General features: G+C 40.2%; 1 protein-coding gene across 1 annotated transcript; it reads left to right on the forward strand.

The window, feature by feature from the left end:
- The first annotated feature begins 583 nt into the window (after nt 1–583).
- On the forward strand, nt 584–11,444 carry hunk (hormonally up-regulated Neu-associated kinase). Its single transcript, XM_032576859.1, has 9 exons — nt 584–1,195; nt 3,804–4,096; nt 4,722–4,777; nt 5,102–5,237; nt 5,328–5,455; nt 6,131–6,257; nt 7,486–7,654; nt 7,798–7,960; nt 8,732–11,444. The coding sequence occupies exons 1-9, from the start codon at nt 962–964 to the stop codon at nt 9,472–9,474; spliced, it is 2,049 nt and encodes a 682-aa protein (XP_032432750.1). The 5' UTR covers nt 584–961; the 3' UTR covers nt 9,475–11,444.
- The last annotated feature ends 7,597 nt before the right edge of the window (nt 11,445–19,041 follow it).

Consider the following 19,041-nt stretch of genomic DNA (forward strand, 5'->3'; position numbering starts at 1 on the left):
AAAAATATATATATTTTATGATGAGTGGCCCCTCCCTGTTCTTCTTTGGGTGATTAAAAATGTTAATTAGGCCAGTGAACCTCATAAGTAAACAAGGTGAAATTTTTCTCTCTTTTGTCGCTTCATGGTCTGCTGAACTCAAGAAAACATCCAAAATAGATAGGCTAAATTTAATTCAAGCTTAATATTGATTATAACTACCTTGAAAAACAAAAATCTTAAATTTTTATTATTATGAAAAGGGCAGATTCTTAACGCACAGAGAGATGCATACAATAACTAAAATGCCAAATACATGTTAGTATATTTTTTTACAAACCCTATGAGCTCAAATGTTGATTCTGTAACAAGTTACTCATCAGGGTTACAAATCCATTCTTTGTTCCTGCACATGTACAATGTGAGCCCACACAGCGGAGCGGCGGGGCGGTGGTACCGGTAGACTTGTTGTTCCCCGTTGTCCGTACACTCGCTCCACCCACCCTGCGCTGATTGGATAGAAAAGTACCCCCGCTTCCATCACTGTGTTTCTTTTTTCACCCGCACACTTGGTAGGGGAACGCCCATCTACAGGACCGGGAAAGTCACTTCAAACTGAAAAACACGCTGCACTGCACACAGACCAGACGCTCGTGTGAGAGGAGATGCGCACACAGCCTAGAAGCCTGGTTCTGATCCTCGACCTGAAGACACTCTCACGTAGCTAATAAGACACGTGGCGTCAGTTTTCCATGACAGATATTGGCTTTTTAAAATGCTCCTTATGTCATAATAATCTAAGCGGATTCAGTTGTCTCGGAAACTGCTGAGCGCACTTGCTGGATGCGTTTGGGTGAACAGGTGGCGCAAGATCCAGCACTCCTAATTTGCCGGACGTTAAGCGTTTAATAGGATACCTGCTTTTAGGTGCGTGAGAGTCGAGTGCGAAGTTTTTTCTCCCTTCTCAGACAAGGCAACAAAGATGCCCGTTTTGGACCACGACATGGGAACAGACAACAGGACGCACGACGGCGAGACCTCAGACAGCGCCGACGATGAGAGTACCTTTTCGGGCTCCCTCGGCAGTCCTGCCCCGGACGTCCTCAAGAACTTTTACCACACCAAGCGCGTCGGGACCTACCTGATCGGGAGGAAGCTGGGAGAAGGGTCTTTCGCAAAAGTTAGAGAAGGTCTCCACACTCTTACGGGAGAAAAGGTAAGGCATGGTAGTGGATAAAAATGACATCTCCTACATTAGATGTGCAGTTTCTAAACTGTGTACCTCAAGGGTAACATGGCATTGCATGCATCTGGGTGTCAGATATAATGCATTTAAAAAGCATTTGCTTGTTTTCAGTTCCTCTTGGCTTGTCAGTGCATATATATATATATATATATATATATATATATATATATATATATATATATATATATATATATATATATATATATAGGGGTGACCAGGAGCATATGGAACAGTGATACCACTGTCTCATATCATTTTGGGCAAATTGGAAGTCTTAAGTGCTTTCTTATGCTGTTGTATGTTGGTGGTATATGGGCATTTAAAAGGGTCAAATAATAAATAATATTACAGAAATAAGAAATAAATTTAGCAGATAAATAATTACAGAAGACTATGTAGTCAGAGGGGTTAACCCAGTGGTACCACTGCTCAGTTCAGTTAACCAGTTGTACCTCAGAGAAAGTGGCCAGCTCTGCTTGCAATGAGCGCCCTTTGTTAATGAGCTCATGTTGCATCGCCAGCTGTCGAGGTGCAGTGCATGCACAGTACCGAAGCTCCACCGACAATATTTACCTTACGTGTTTGTGTGTGAGAGAAAGGCTCAAACAGGGGAATGGAAAGCATCTGCTTTCCTGGGGCGTTGGATGGCAACTTGTGCTGCTTTGTCTGCTGCTGCTGGTGATCTCACCTTCTGCAGGCGCGCATGGCTGTGATAGGGATGGAGAACAAAATTGTCTGGCCTATGAGGAAGCAAAGCTGCTACTTGCATATGAAATGACCTCGTTGATAAATGGGCTGCAGAGCTCATTGGGATTCTGCAAACGCAGGGGTTTGAGATGGGCATCCATTGGCCAGTTGTTGCCTTTGTCTCGATCTCTTCAAATTTTTTTATTTTTGGGGGGAAAACTGCCAGAAAAAAAATTGCATCTAAGAAAAACAAGCTCCTCCTCTCTTTCCTGCATGTTTCAACCTGTAAAACCTGTTTGTGCGACTGTACCCTAACATGATATTAAATTGTTGAAAATGTATGTAATTATCTTGAGCCCCTGTTTGGCCGTTGGTGCTCGCTCTGTTGCTCAGAAGAGAAAAGGCGCCTCTCCTCTCCCCTTTTTCCCCCACTCTCTTTGTTTAGGATGATGCAAACAGTGGTAATCTCACAACCAAGCACAGCTCTTCATTTGAATAAAGGCATCCAACAGGAGCTGTTAGGGAGGGTGGAAGGGCAGGGCAGCAAGTTTGTTCAACCAAGAGGGTATGCTGGGGCAAAACAAATGCATCAGGTCCTCCAGATTCCCTTTTTTAGCATCGCTTGAACGATGATATAGATGTAGGCATGAGAATGTAAAAGTGAAGAGAGGAAAGTGATGGGGTCATCATGGTCAGGGAGGTAGGAGAGGTCACATGGGTGTGGTTTTGATATATGTAACCCACTTTCCCCTCTACATTACCCCTGCAAGACCCCTCCTTTCTGTCTGAGGGGTGCCTGATAAACAACTGAATCCCCGAAAAGCCCCCCGGCAGAATGCTCCCTTCCCCCTTGATATCCCACCCCGCCCTTCTCATATGCACTACTGTAAATACACAGCCCCGATCCTAACCCGCCACATACATTTCCCGCAAGTGTAAACATGGGCCATCTTTAACTGTCAAGTGATGGCACATGGTATGCGCAAAAAGTTTCTTCTGCAAGCCAGGTTTAATTAGCAACTGTAAAAAGGTTCTTCAGAGGGGAATCAATTATCAGAGCGTAAAAATGAGCTGAAGGATGGTTGTAAAAATAAGCCAAAGGGCAGGAGAAAAGAGAGGACACTGTTGCACAGTGTCGCTAATGGATATGGTGATTTGTTCCACTTGCCATGCTGGTCCATGTCTGTGGACTCTCCTTGAGATGATTTGTAATGTATGGTAACCATGTTCTTGAACTCAGTCTAGACAGGACACAAGGAGAAGCACAGGCAGAGAATGAAATATTTTTATTGAATTATCCACAAGGATCTGCCATTGAACAGAGGACGCACCGTTTGCCATTTATGAGGACATCTTCAAGGATTTCTTAACAGTAACTCAAGCAATCGTCCCTTAAAACATTCTAAGAGGACAAATGAAAGGCAAAGAGTAACACCTTTTAGTACTGGTGTCGCTTACATCATAACCTATTAAATGAGATTAACTTTAACGTAGCAGGAGCAAATGGGGGTAACTTTAACTGCCCATATGGTTTTGGCACCTTCTCAGCACATAGGATAACGTTTGCTTTCCCTTTACTTTATTACAATTCTGTTGCCTCTCACACTCACATGCCTCCCCTCTTTAGGGCCTTACATTACTCTACACCCTAAGAGCAGCTGGTTGGGAGAGGTCAGCGGCAAGTTATGCACCCAGCAGTAAAGATCAAGTTGCATCATCACCTGTTACCCTCCTTGAAATCTAACCCTAAGAGACACACTAATATAGGAGTGTGCTTTTGCTAACTACAACATATGGCACAGGGTTTAAGAGTCAACCCTCAGCTGCCAAGGCTTCAAGAAGAATCTCTGCTCATCCTCTTACCCTTTCCTCTTCTCTTGTTTTTTTCCAGGTGGCGGTTAAGGTAATTGACAAGCGAAAGGCCAAGAAGGACTCATACGTCACAAAGAACCTGCGGAGGGAAGGCCTCATCCAGGAAATGATTCGGCATCCAAACATTGCACAGCTGTTGGACATTCTGGAGACGGAGAACAGCTACTACCTGGTGATGGAACTGTGTCCTGGAGGGAACCTCATGAACCACATTTATGAGAAGAAGCACCTTGATGAGAGGGAAACTCAGAAATACATCCGGCAGCTGGTGCTGGCCGTCGAGCACCTTCACAGGGCTGGCGTGGTGCACAGGTATGACAAAGGACACAGAAACTGCCTGCTCTCCCAAGTCTGAAAGTTTGTTGTGTTGTTTTTTTTGTACTAAAGATTGCCTTCAACATGTGGCTTAGGTCTATCCGGTGCACATGAATACACAAGAACACCCAGATCTATTGTATTTGTTGAGTTGTCATTCAAGGCTATCTAAGAACTTCTTTAAATAAACTAAAAGCACAGGATATTCAAACATCATGCAATAATCCAAACAGTGTTTATCATTATTAATATATTACGTTTAAAAGATGTACAAAATCATAAATTCCCAGTTGCGCAAGAGATTGCATTATGTTGATATTTCCAGTGGCTTGTAAGATAATAACTTCTGTCATCTTTCATAAAAACTGACTGTGTGGGGTGCGGCAGTGATGCAGTGGGTAGAGTTCACAACCCAAGTACAGAGGCCTTAGTCCTCGACGTGACTGTTAGAGGTTTGAGTCCCAGCATGGTGGCCTTTGCCGCATGTTTTCTCCCCTCTGTCATACCCTTCTTACCTGTCAATATACCTTACCTGAGAAAAAGGGCAAAAAATCCTTAAAAGAGGAAAAAGAAAAAAAAACTGCAGTCAGTGACATCTCTTCTCTCCCTTTTTGTCTTGCAGAGATTTGAAGATAGAAAATCTCCTGTTGGATGAGCAGGACAACATAAAACTCATAGGTAAGGCACTATCAAATTTTCCTTTCTTCCAAAAACACAGTCTGTACTCTATAATGGATAAAAGTAACAACTGAATAATTAATAGTAATCATGTAACTATTTATTATTGATGCCTGGATGGCCACTGTAAATGTTCTCACCCTGAGTGTAATCAGAGCCTTACCGAGGTAAAGGGTTAAGAACAGCTAAATCTCCTGTTAAAAGGCTTATAAGCTTTCGCTGAGGCGTTAATCTGGTTCTGTCTGTTTGCATAGCAGAGATATATAAACAACAAAAAAGCCTAAGAATGACACTTACCACACTCTCCCACCCTCTCCTTCTTAGATTTTGGCCTCAGTAACTGCGCTGGCATATTGGGATACTCTGACCCTTTCAGTACCCAGTGCGGCAGTCCAGCTTACGCTGCTCCCGAGCTGCTGTCCAGAAAGAAATACGGCCCAAAGGTGGATGTTTGGTCCATGTAAGTTCACATTCATTCCTTAGAATATGATTTCACCTATTGTTGTTTACTGCAACCTGAAGTTTTAAATATGCACGTTTTGCTTTACAGTGGAGTCAATATGTATGCAATGCTGACCGGATCACTCCCTTTCACCGTGGAGCCCTTTAGCCTTCGAGCTCTGCACCAGAAGATGGTGGACAAAGAAATGAACCCTCTACCTCCTACCCTATCTACTGGTAACTGACATTTTCTAAAGACTGAATGAATCATAAATGCCAATTGTAGGCACCTGCTAGTCAAACAAACCTTTGTTTTTGTTAATTAGGTTTCTTGGACTTGTTTTTATTGGCCCTCTGTGCTTTCTTTGGAAAAAGAAAAAAAACAAAAAAACAACTCTCATAATTATTACTGGCTAGATGGAGTTGCACACTCCCACTGTTGCCAGCAGAAAGAATATTTCCGAAGAATTTCCTGGCGCAGCAACAGGTTCCTTTTCAAAACAATTTCTCAAAGGTAGAAGTGGGTGGGGGTACAGATAATACTGGAGGAACGAGTATCAAAACAAAACCACTGGAAGCAATGACGCTTCTCATCCTCTTCGTGTCACGCAGTGATGCCTGGTAATATTCAAATGAAGGATTGGCTCAACCAACTACCTATTGTGATGATTCAATTTGAGAAATACAACAAGGTGAAAAGAAGGAGGAGATTTAGGGCTGACATTGTATTTGCATATAAGGAGAGTGTAAAATAAATAGGAAAGGTTTTGGTTTTGACTTCCATGTAAAGACAAACTGATGTTGTCATTACAGTTATACATGTAATGACATGTTTAACTTTCAGGAATCTTCACAGATTAGGACAGGCAGCTCTTGACAGCACAGTATGATTTTTTTTTTTTGTCCTCTCAGCTGCCATCTGTCTGCTGAAGAAGCTTCTTGAGCCAGACCCTCACAGGCGTCCAAATATACATCAAGTGATGACTGATTCCTGGTTGCAGCTGGCCAATAGGAACACAGGGGCACCTTATCGCAGCAGGTACACACATGCACATATTCACATAACCACTGTAGTGTGCTTCTTAGGGGGAGAAGTGTGTTGTGATAAGCCGACACAAATCAGTCCATATTGTGAATAAACACTTCTGTATTTAATGGTTTGTAGATTAAATAGTATGTAAGACTAACTTTCCATGCAACTAGAACTGCAAGTTGAGACTGACATTTTTGCCCTTTCCTTTGTGCGACATAGTTCAAGCTCAGTCGGACAGAAAGAAAAGTATCTCACAAAATTTCAAGTCTTTCCAAGAATTCTCATTTACAGTAGATTTAAGTAGAGGTCATTCTCACACATGAAGAATGTTAGAAATTATTTTCAGCTCTGGCTGTATGTGATGGCCTTACTGAAACGTTTACCTCCTTCCCCAGTCTTCTGCAATCTCTCACAGGTTCTTTTGTAGAACTACAACCTTTAAAACCATTAAAACCTTTATATACTTTGGGAGTGCTGGCAATTCACATTTTTTACAGTTCTTTAGAACTGGGCACCCATTTTTATTGTCCTCTTTTTATATACACTGTAATTGTGTGTCCTGCGTTATTCTTCTTCACTAGAAGTGCTCTGAATTTAGCACCACACCTCTTCAAACCCTGACAAACTTTCCTGTCCTCATAAAGAAAAGCCTCCCTGCAGCAGGAGCCTGTCACTATAAATTTTCAGTGAGCACATTGTGTTCACTGTGTTTTCTGCTATGAAGTGATTTGCATGTAATCCCAAACGTTACCTTTTGCTTACTCTATGAGCAAAACATGCTGCTCCACATGTTTGCTATGTCACCTGCCTGATGGTAAACTAAAGCAGGAAGTTATTTCACTTTCCTAAAGGCTAGATTTATGGAATGCACAATTAATAGATTTTCTGTTTACACATTCTCCCACATGAACTGTGGATCTGTGCAGTTCTACCAGAGTTAGCATGGGCATTTTGGCTGTTTCTCTGATGAATGCGCTCCTTGAACAGTGCTTATTTGAGAATCTTTTTTTCAACAAGTTTGCAGATAATCTACTTTTTTTTGGCCAATCACAAAAAATCCCAATAAAGCAAAATGTAGTCCATAAAACTAAATGCAAAAACTGAGTGGGGTTCTCATGAACTTGCAATTCCTTACACATTTAAAATGTTTACACATTCAGATAGTAACTGTGCAGACACTTAGTAAATATAGTTTTTACAGGATAACACTAATCTGGCTTCTCTTTGTTTCAAGAATCCACATTGAAGAAATAAATCAAGCAGTTTTGCTTCATATGACGGAGAAGATGGGGTACAAGCACAGCGAAGTGCTGAGCGCTGTCCTCACCAACCGTGCCTGTCACACTCTGGCTGTCTACTTTCTTCTCAACAAGAAAATGAAGAGGCTCTCCAAAGAGTATCGGGTGAGTGTGTCGTAGCTAACGCCTGAAACACAGAGAAGCAATCTAAACTCTTCTGCTCGGTGCAGTGTTTTTGAAAATTTTGAGACAGTTGAAAAACCTGCATGACCAGTTCTGAGAATCTTTTGCATTATTTCTGTGTATAGGAGAAACAGATGCAGGAGAAAAAGAAGCTAGAGAAGCAACAAACGGAATACTATCAAACACAGTGGAGAAAGCACGTCGATAAACTAACCATCCCTCCTAAACAGACACCCGTCTATCTGGCCGTTAGCAAAGGACAGAACAAAGAAAAGAAACACAAAACAGGTAAGGATTTGCACTATTTAATGCAAAACATGTATATGAATAAACTGTATACACATAAAAAGGAAAAAGATATTTATTGCATGATTTTATTTCTATTTTTTACATAGGGTAGGTTGACTGAGCATGCATCTTCATGTACAACAGCCTGTTTCACACAACCACACTTACCTCTCCATGCAACCCACCCTTCATCCCTTCCTCCATCCACTCACCCGTCCATCCATCCATCCATCTACCTGAAAGTAACATTTTGGACAAACTTACAGCCATTTGTGTTGCAAATGCACAAGCACTTTATTTTACTCTTAACACTGTTCTGATGTCTGACATAATATGAATGAGAAACAGCTTAGCACTGAGGTACGTAAATTTGTATAAAACTGCATTGGAATTATATTTGGAACAAAAGTGTGACAAGTGAAGAGGCATGTGAGCATCTGGGGAAACTAAAATTTGAGCTCCTTTTTACAACTTGTTTAACTTTGGGAAGCGCTACAGTTTGCAAGCGATGTTCTTGATCCCGGAAATCAGGTTAGGCTAGTACTGACGAGGTTAAAACTGAGTCAGGTTGTTCTTTACATTGACTCAGTGCATGCTGTGACATAAATGAGATGACATACTACCTAGACACGCATGTCATAAATCTAACATTATGTGTTGCTCCAGGTGTATTATTTTTATTGTTCACCTGTCTCTACAGTACCTACAGAAAAAAAAAAGATTAGGAAGTTCCAGCAATGGAAACTAAAGGTACACCTTTTCTTTCTTCAGGTATTCTAAGAGCGTTAGCAGTAGGACATCGTAAGTCACCTCTGGCACCTCCGGGCACAGTTGCATCATCATCCATGGAGTACCTCGAGATTCATCCCCTCTTCCCCAACACTCCACAGCAGAGGAGGCGCTTGGCCACCCTCCCACCGGTCAACACAAGTCCAGAGCATAACATCCCTGCTCCACCAGCGCCATCACCAATCGGCATGCACTCTTTTGGTTCCCTTTCGAAGGCCGAACAAATTGAGGACACACCTTCCACACCCTGGTACAAGCTGACCAATGGGACTCTGTCACCTCCACGCCACGTCTCTGCCTTCCAGCCCGACTCCTCTTACTTGAAAAAGGCCACCATCCCCAGTCCCCCAGTCCTGATTTCCAACCCACAGCCCAAGAAGAATTTGTCATCGGATGGGTGTGGTTCCTCTGACACAAGTGGAAGCCCCTCTAGCAGTGTTGGAAGTCCGCCAGGAGGCTCAGCATTTATGCCACTAAAGTCTGCCTTTAGTCTAATTAACCCCAACTCGGCATTCAGTCCTCCGTCCAACAGTGCAAGTAGCGATCCTGAGAGCCCAACACATCGCAGCAAGCTTCCCTCTGTGGCCAAAGGACCCAAAAAGAAAGTCCCACTGCAACCTTTTACATTCCGACCAGAACAATTCATTGAGGAAGTTGTTTCTCCACCTCCTTATCCGATGAAAACTTTGATGTGTGCTTCAGGTGCACTGAAGACCCTTTGCTGAGGGATTCGAAAAAAAATGAAAGGAACATTTGGGCCCCTCTCAACAGTTTGTAAAAGTTGGAGAGGTCTTCCAGAGCGGCCTTTTGAACTGTGAACTGCCCTTTTATTCCAACTGAGCCACTTTTCACTTCAATATGAAAACTAGACATGGGCCGGTATGAGATTCTCACTGTACAATAACCTTCAGTAGAGACACAGCATTCTAGTCAAGGTGTTAATTATACAGGCTGACGGTTGCTTGTCAACTGCAGTTGTCAAACAGCAGTTGTCGAGCTAATAACAGGTAGCACACCCTTTTTATTTCTTATGTAACTCTGTGAGGGTTTTTATTGTAACAGCAAATTCTTCCAAACTACAGAATTTGTATCTTCTTGTAAGTAATGACATCTGTAGAGGCCTTCTTGTACTCAGCTGACCATCATTGTTCAGCAACAGGTTGAGGAGGAGGGAAAGACCAGAAAATTTCAGTCACTCTGGCACTTTCTCCAACATCTAATTAAAAGGATTTCGAGCAATAGGAAAAAATATGATGGAAAAAATTCAAACCTTGTTAGTTATTGAATCTAGTGACCGGCCCATGCCTAATTAAAATCTGAAAAAAAAAAAACATGGAAGAAAAGGGTGAAAACTTACCATTTTACCTCTTGAGTATTGTGTTATTACACAGCACGATACTCTTGTGTTATTACACAAACCTCATCTTGAGAATGTCAAGATGAGATTCGAAATGGATCCTCTCTGTGTCCAAGACACACAGTGAACTTGGGACGTCTTGTAATACTGGCCTTGATGACTAATGCACACACTCACGCATACACACACACAGAAACAAAGCCCTGTAATATAGACAAAGTTTGAAGTACTTTGTTTTGTAATATTGCTTCATCTGGTTTGAGAGCAAGCAGACTGATTCACACCAGCTAACAGGACCCGACTCTTAACCCTAACCCTGACTTTACATGTGTAAATGTTGTTGTCTTTGTAGAAACTCTGTAATATAGCTACCGACTTCCAGCCAGCTCACACTGTAGCCTGACTGCTGGGAGGGAAAAAAAGCTCACTGCACTATTACTGAATACCAAAACCTATAGGAAATAAATGTGCTGACTATCTTTTACCTCACTGCATTAATCGTGCATTTTTGCATACTGTAGTGACAGTCAGGTCTGACACACCTGTCTGTGTAGGATGTGTCTAAGTGCTGGCTTTAGATTTAACACAATAAAACTACATAGGGACCAACGGTAGAATCATAAGCTCACTTTTTTATAAACTCGTTACCCATCAGTGATAAATTACACTTCATAACTTTTTATACACAAGTATTAACTCATCAACAGAGAAACTCATACTTTATGGATCATTTCACAGCTGAACATGCCAGTTTGTAGTCAGTAAAATAAAATAGAGCATCAGAAGCCTTATTAAACTTAACCACCTCACTGAAACACTGAGGGATTTAAAGTGGGAACAAGTGCTACTCATGTCACCTAACAACCACAGAAGAAGTAACTCACCTCCCTTTGTCTTAATGCTGTAGTTTGTGCAATAGTCTTAAGTGTTTAACTGCAATGATGAGTTTTTGCCAAGAGCTCTTTGAGCATGATGTGAACGTTGTTCTTTGTAAATAGCTGTCTTAAGTGCCCCTGTCCCCTTCACGTTAATAGTTCAGTATAGGAAGAATTTAAAAAAAATGTTTATGGAAATAACCTTTTTACAAAAAAAAAAAATAAAGATAAGGCTTCCACAGGCACAAGGGAATTTTTTGCCTCGCTATTAAATACTGAAAAGTTGCATGAATTGAACTGTAATGTCACCATTTGAATTTATGTCTTTGTAACTGCTTTTTCTTTTTGAAATTGAGATTGATACAGACATGCGGGGGGTCTTTTGTAAGATTTTTTTAATGGATTGGTTTGAGTGTCAAGAGATTTCTATGCTGTATAAAGTATTTTAAATATCTATACTGAACGTTTCGTGTCTGTCTGGTCTTTTGAATTCCACCAGTGAACTGTGTGGTGTGTCTGAGGTAATAACGTCTGGCCTGAAGTTATGTAAATTACATTCTTTCAATTCAAAACCAAAAGAAAAGAAATGTATGTTTACGTAACACAGTTCAACAGCTTTGAGAATTGGATCACAAATTACTCACTGCACGCAAAAGTATTCAAACTTAGTGAACTTTTTCACATTCTGTCACATTACATTTACTTCAGTATTTTATTGGAGGTTTGCCTTAAAGACTAAAAAGGCAACAGTATGATACTGCCACCACCATGCGTCACAGCATTTTGTGAATAGGCCAAGATGTTGGAGATTGTTGTATAAAAAAAATCAAGCAAGACACTGTAAGTTTGTGATTTCTTTTCCTTCTTTTAGGAGAAGTTAATGAGGCCTTGCTTCTCTGCTATGGAAGGAGCCATATTTCTTTCCAAACACATTGTTCCATTTGTCTAACATGTCATGCACATTTCCCATGAGACAACTCAATAATGGGCAAAAAAACGAAGGGGGGAAAACACTGGTGCAACAGCTGAAAAACCTTTACAAATGATACCCTCACATACCATGACCCCCCTCGCTTTTCAACGACACCAATACACACACACACTACAGACGCTAATCTACTCAGCTGTGGCCACCTCTCCCTCCCCCTTCCTAATAATAAACATCTCTGGGTGACACTGCCATGTCGAGACAAAGAGGAGGTTTAGGGGGCGGGGGGACTCCAGCACTCTGAGACAAACACATTCACAGGACGACACAAACAGGGATGTCTGATTAAATCTGCGTGGCTAAGCTGATAGAAGAGGAGGGACAAGAGTGGCCCTAAAATGCATTTAAAGCCAGAGCCCTTTGTTTATCACAGACAGGCGGACTGTTGATCAAAATCCCCCAGAGGTCTGGTGTCACAACCAGCCTGTGGGCATGAATACGCCAGCTAAGAAGGATAACACAGGACATGGACAGAGAACCTGAAGTTCGGTGATGGTCTCGCCATACCTGTGTGGAATCATCTGTTAACAAAGAACATAGTTAGTTTTTTATTTTTATTTTTTGTGGATTAAATAAAAGTTTATAATAACAGCTTTATTTTCCACCAACATGCTTTCAAACAAAAAGTGTCTGCTGTAGACAACAACACTCCCCTGTCAGTTTCAGACAACATCTTCATGGGATGCTTTGGTTTTGTTCTGGAGTTCATGCACACATTTTACACTAAAACACATTTCTCAACGGGACAAATAATTCTGAATTTTTCTGAATGAAATAATGGCTGGACATTACTAAGCTGTGTATATTTGCATTAAATGTCTAAAAACTGGCATCTTCAGACATTTGGACATTGTACTCGAGGGTGAATCCGACATGTGAAGGTTCACAATTATTTTCTTGATATCAAGTGACGCAAGAGAGCAATACATTTGAGGTGTACTAAACACCATACAAGTTTATGATATTATCATTACCTTTTAGAAAGAAAGATAATCACACTTATTTAAGCCTCTGAATAGCAAGACATTACTCTGGCATTTAGGAAAAAGCTATGTTGGAGATCCCAAGTGACCAAAAATAGGAAACATTTAATGTTATTAAGAGAGTTGGAAAAGGAAAGGTTATTAATCTCTTTTCAACTTTGTATATCTAGAAAAATACATTATAAACATGTCATCAAAAACAGTATCAGTCCACTGCCAGTAATACATTCCAATTAATTCAAATATAAAATCTTTACAAAGCACAAAGCTGAAAAAAAATCTGGTGTTATTAGATCTGTCATGATAACAGTTCTTGTTGGATGATAAATTGCTTCGGTAATTATTATAATAAACAATAATATTGTTGTTTTGAGACTATTTTCAAGTTATATGTTGATTATGTCATAATAATGCAAGTTTGTCATCTCAAAGACCATTAAACTTTAATTTTGTACAGAACACTTTCCACTGGAAGCGGAAACATTTTAAATATCAAAAGTTAAATACGGCAACAAAAAGCAATAAATAAACAGCTGAAACTGTAACTAAAATGAATTATGATGTCTCTAAAGAAATTTCCCCTTCAAAAAACATGCAACATCAGAATGAAAATTATTGAGCTCATTTTCACTTAACATGTGATTAATTGATTAATTACATATTGCGGCAGGCTTGGGTGCTATAGCCCCAAGTGTAATTTATTCCCCTGAAATCACTGGGAATAAATTTAAAATGCCTCCTGGAGGATTGAGCTGCCGTGGTTGTAATGATTATCAGTCAGCTCAGTTTACTTTAATATCCATAAATCTATCTCATTGGTAATCAAAATCCCATTTTCACTCAGATCTTCAACAAGTCCCTGGAGCTGTGTGAGGTTTTTGCTTCAAACACTGCACTATCATCCACGTCTCCAAGAACTGCACCCTCACAGGCTTAAATGACTACAGGCTTGTCACCGTATGACTATGGTTTTGAAATTATTTGAGCAACAGCAGATGTAGCTCAGATTCTTTACAATTTAAAGGATAAAATGCTTTTTACCCGACCATTTTATACAATTTCAAGAATATTTGCCTTGCTGCAAAATTGCTAAACATGTGTAGCAAGTAAAGGTGCTAAGAGCACTTCGTAAGGATACAAATACAAGTATTTTCCCTTAAAGTAAGTTTGCTGTCAATTTTATGTACCAAGATGTTTGAAAATGTTTTCTACTTAAGCTCTCATTCGATAGTTAGACTGAATTAATTACTTATAATCTTAAGTAATGAGTTTGTTTTGTCCTACTAACATTCATTTCTAAAGGGCACTTTCACCACCACTCCTGTAGTACTAAGTGATCGCTTTCTGTTGTCTGCTTTATAGTGGTAGAGGTAAAAAAAAACAATAAAAATAAAAAATAAATAGCCCCATACCATTCACATACTTAAAAAAATTATAGTTATAATTACCCATTCATATAAATAGAGAACAGTGGTGATAAGACCACTCTGTGGTGCACATAATAAACTCAGTACTACCATCATTAACCTTTTGAGGACATTCAATGATAAATGTTATTGTACTTCTTTTAATGTCTCTAAAACTTATATTTTAATACAGCTAAATACACATGTAAAAATCTATAAACAGTTCTCTAGCATATGAAAAGTAGACTTTTGGACACTGAGCTCTTGTGCAAAACATGTTTGAGGTTGTATCATGCATTCCTTTTTGGTGTTTTCATGCACATTAGAAAGTGGTGTTTATATACAAATTAGATAGCGGTGTTTATAATATGCAAATTACAAAATAATCTGAAAAGGTTGACGCATATGTCACATGTACAGCTGAAAACTGTTTGCACATGCAGCTGTTTTCATACAGCAACAACAGAGAACATGTTTGATTATTTCAATAATTACAAAATAGTGAATAATGTTTGGACAGAAGAAGTTGCTAAAAGTTAGAACACCTTTCAACTCGTAAGAACAGGCATATGTAAAATTATGTTGAATTTTTGTTTTTGTTTTGTTCTGATCATAAAATGAGATAATTTATCAACTTTTATTTTAAATAACCAAAAGTGGCATGAATGGTTGTTAGGTGAATATTAAAATATATACGTATTTTTTAGAATTTTTTAATATTTCCTTAAGTGAAAACACAAAAATGAAGAAAAGATTAGAGATTATGTCTTCAACAGTGAGTTGCTAATCCAAGTACAGTCTCAGAAATCATTAATCCACATTGACAAGATAAAGAAAAAATAATTTTCCTTTATGCAAAGATTATTTTAGAAATAATCTGCCAAGAACAAGTCTTGTTGTAAGAGTAATCCAGCAGCAAACTAAGGAGAGTGAGCACTAAGTTCGTAATCTTTGAAATTACATTTTGACTTGTCAAAGATGTGAAAAAGACAGGTACACATAAAAAAAAATCCTGAAAAAATTCCCTTTTAGAAAAAGAAATGGCATTTTATTTTACCTTTAGACTTTGAACACATTAATGTGAGGCATCTTCTGCCAGAAAAGGACAGTAATGACAGTGCCATTCACAAAGCTAAACAACACAGCCACATAACGGGATGTTGTTCCTTTTTAACGTGTGTGTAAACTGTCCACTACTGTCCAGCAGGACTTTATTCTCTCAATCTGTTCAGGCTTAGATCCTGATGACACTAATCCTGTTTTCTGCCTCCTCCCTCGTCACACATCCACGCGCACACCGGGGTGTCACTGGCAATGGGACGAGCCTTTGTGTCTGAGAAAAACATTAGATTAACCTGCTCCACGGCGACGGCAGCAGAGGATGCTCTCAGGCGGAGAAAACATGACCACACTGGGTCTTTATAAGAGGGGCTGTGCTGTGTTCTTGCATGCAGGTTTAGGTTGAAGAGGAGAGAGTGAGTGCATGGCGGGTTACCTGGCAGACACGACTACACACAAAGATGTGGGAGGAAATAAACAAGCAGATGTTTTCTAATGAAGCAGGGGGCTTTGAGCACTCGGAGGGGATTTGGGTTATTCTGTCAGACTGACTGATGAAGGTGATTAATGAAACAAGAAGGCTGATGCACAAGCTTTACGGATTCATTGTTCAATAGACAGAACAAAACCAGGCTAAGTTTCTCAAAGGTTAAAGCTATAGCTACCCCTCTGATTAATTTGAGAAATCCAAGCACCATGTGAAGAACTTAACTGAGCTGTAACTAGTTGACTAATGACATCAGATCGTCTTAATCACTTCAGCTGCAAACACATGTTGAACAAGCAGCCGTGTTAAGGAAACACAAAGAGGATGAATCAAGTCAAAGGTTTAGCCAGATTCCCCAAAGATTTGATCTTTTACCTGCATTTTACTTTAAAATATGTTAAAGTTTCCTGTACATTGGTTTGAAAAAAAAAAACAAAAAAACATACTTTTCTAGGGTTCTCTGTCCTTTTAACACAGATCTTTAAAGTGTGAAGAAATGGCTTAATAATTAATTTTAGGCTTGTATTTTAAATAAAAATATAATAACAACTAAGTCCAATATTAAGTATTCTTTAAATGTTCTTTCTGGAAGCAATAATAGTATTTTGCAGTTGCCGAGCAAAACTTCTGACTTGGATCTGATTGAAAATCTGTGGAGGGAGCAAAACATTAGGGTGATGGCAAGGAAGCCTTCCAGATTCACAGATTTGAAGTTGATCTTAAAAGTGAAACCATCAAAATGCCAAAGCAAACCCACAAAAAGCTGTTCACCAACTGGAAGCTGGTCTTGTTGCCTGTAATATGAATATGTTTGTCTTGAATACAAAGGGTAAAAATCACTTTAGATATACAAACTTTTAGTAAAATGTAATTAAAATGGTTTCCCTCGAAACTTGACACTTCATATTGAAATATCTTTGTTTTATTTTTAGATAATGTATTGGTTAAATTAAGACATGTTTTAAACTAGATCTAAAATTAGGGGAAGGGAAGGAATGAAAGAAAAACAGATGGAAGTAAATATGGAGAGACAGATAGGTGGATGGATGAATAGCTAAATAGATGGGAGGATTGACAAACAAATAGGTGGATGGATGGACAGATATTAGTAAAATGAACAAAAATGGGAAAAGACATAAGAGGAACGGAGAAAACAGGTTTTCCTAGATTTTACTCAACCCCTTTTCATCACCCTAATCTTTTGTTCAAGCCACAAAATCTATTTACAATTGTTTGCAACTTATCCATCAAAAAATTAAAACCAGATTCTATACATTTCAAAACAGTATAAAAAATCCGACTAGAAGAAACTGATAAGTGTTCACAATTTTCTTGTAAAACCAGTGTGTATCTGACTTCATTGCCAGGACTGGTATGGTTTACACTGGCTGTGGCAAACCAATAGTTAACTCAGGAACAGGTCATAAATCAAACTGAGCCTGGTGAGCCACAGCACTTTATCAGAGGTAAATTTAAATATAAAACTGTCAACCTGGGAGATAAAAATGGGCATTTTTGATATTATAAACAATGCTGACAAACCCCAAACATAAACCCCTCAACTACTCTCCACCAGAGCACAAAACACCTTTAGATTTAGATTTCTTTTGCTGATAAACGTTTTTCTCCACAGCCTGCAATAATTTTAAAATATGTATGAAAATTCAGCATATCCTAACTTGGCAACACACAGGTGGCACTCCTTGATATGTTTTTTCCCCTCAAAAACAAGATCTGAAATTCAATCAAAGAGCAGCAGAGAGCCAATAGGATCTCAGTGTCTGTGGCAGCAGCAGCACCAGTCTGGGTTGGCCATTGGTCGGCTGTTTCACACAGGAAGGGATGTAATTGGTTGCCAGCGCACCAAGGCTTCATTGCCTCCATGGCAACATTGCTTCCTTATTGCTTAGGGAAGGTGAAAAGGAGGGAAAGAGGGGAGGTGACTTTCACTCAGACGGTACCTCTGCATTATTCATCCTTTGTCCCCGTGTGCTGGTAGAGTGTGTGTGATTGCACTGACTGACTGATGTGTGTGTTTCCATCTTGGTTTGGGTGGCAGTGATTGGTTGAGACGTCAGTGGGTGAATAAGGTGAAGCCAGTGCAATAATTGCACCCAACTGTGCAATGCATCCAGCAACACCATGTCTATATATATATAACACCTAAATGAGCTCTGAGGCCATTTAGGGAGCCATTCACTGAGATGCTGACTAACTTTAAAAAGCAGCTTTTGGTGTTTTGAGACTTACTTTCTGAATTTAAAAAATGGGACATATGCAACATTTTTTTATTTACTTGTTTGCTATTTTAAAGGGGGGGTGCAGCACACATCTGGACTGCCGACAAGATTCCGACTGGCAGGAGCGCAGTCAGCGAACGCACACCTGGGCTCATCTTTACACCATCACCAGAAACAACAAAAACAACCACCACGCGGTTTGTTTGTTGTTGTTTTGATTCCTGCAACCCCCCTTGACACCCCACAACAGTTGAGGGTGGGGAGAACTGGAGGGAGGGGAGGAAGAAAGAGACAAGGGTGGAGTCAAAGCAGGAGAAAAACATCACACAAGGATTAGTGTTAGGTGGGTTGGAGGAGGGTGGGGGTCATTCAGGACTCCTCCCTCTTCATATGTGTTTTGTGCATGAACAGGGAGAAAAAAGGGAGGGGGAACAGCAACGCCTATTGACAGGCGTGTTGGCCGGCGAGCTGGCTGGCTGCTCCTCCGGCAGCGGATGCGGTGACGAGATGGCAACAGACACCCAGCGTAGCACGTGCTCTCAGTTGCCATCGCAACCTGCCCTTGGATACAGCATGCTGGTTGGCCGTTTCTAGCTGTTGTTGTTGTTGTGCGAGGCTGATGAAACCTCGTGGATGAGGGAGGGCGAAGCAGAGCCGCGTGGAGCCGCTTTCCTGCTCTGGGAGAAAGTGTTGCCATGCATATTAGAGGTCAGCCAGTAAACAAACAGAGGCATTAATAAATTAATCATCCTAGCCACCAGCGACCCCTGAAGAAACTTGCCATTTAGCCCTTAAATCCAAGAGAAACAAAGCAGGATGAGCCCCCTGATCCTTTACAACTACTAGGGCAAAACAAGAGGAAGCAGTTGAAAAGATTATTTCAAGAAATCAAACTGG

This window comes from Xiphophorus hellerii, chromosome 11, assembly GCF_003331165.1.
Source record: "Xiphophorus hellerii strain 12219 chromosome 11, Xiphophorus_hellerii-4.1, whole genome shotgun sequence".
NCBI classification, from domain to species: Eukaryota; Metazoa; Chordata; class Actinopteri; order Cyprinodontiformes; family Poeciliidae; genus Xiphophorus; species Xiphophorus hellerii.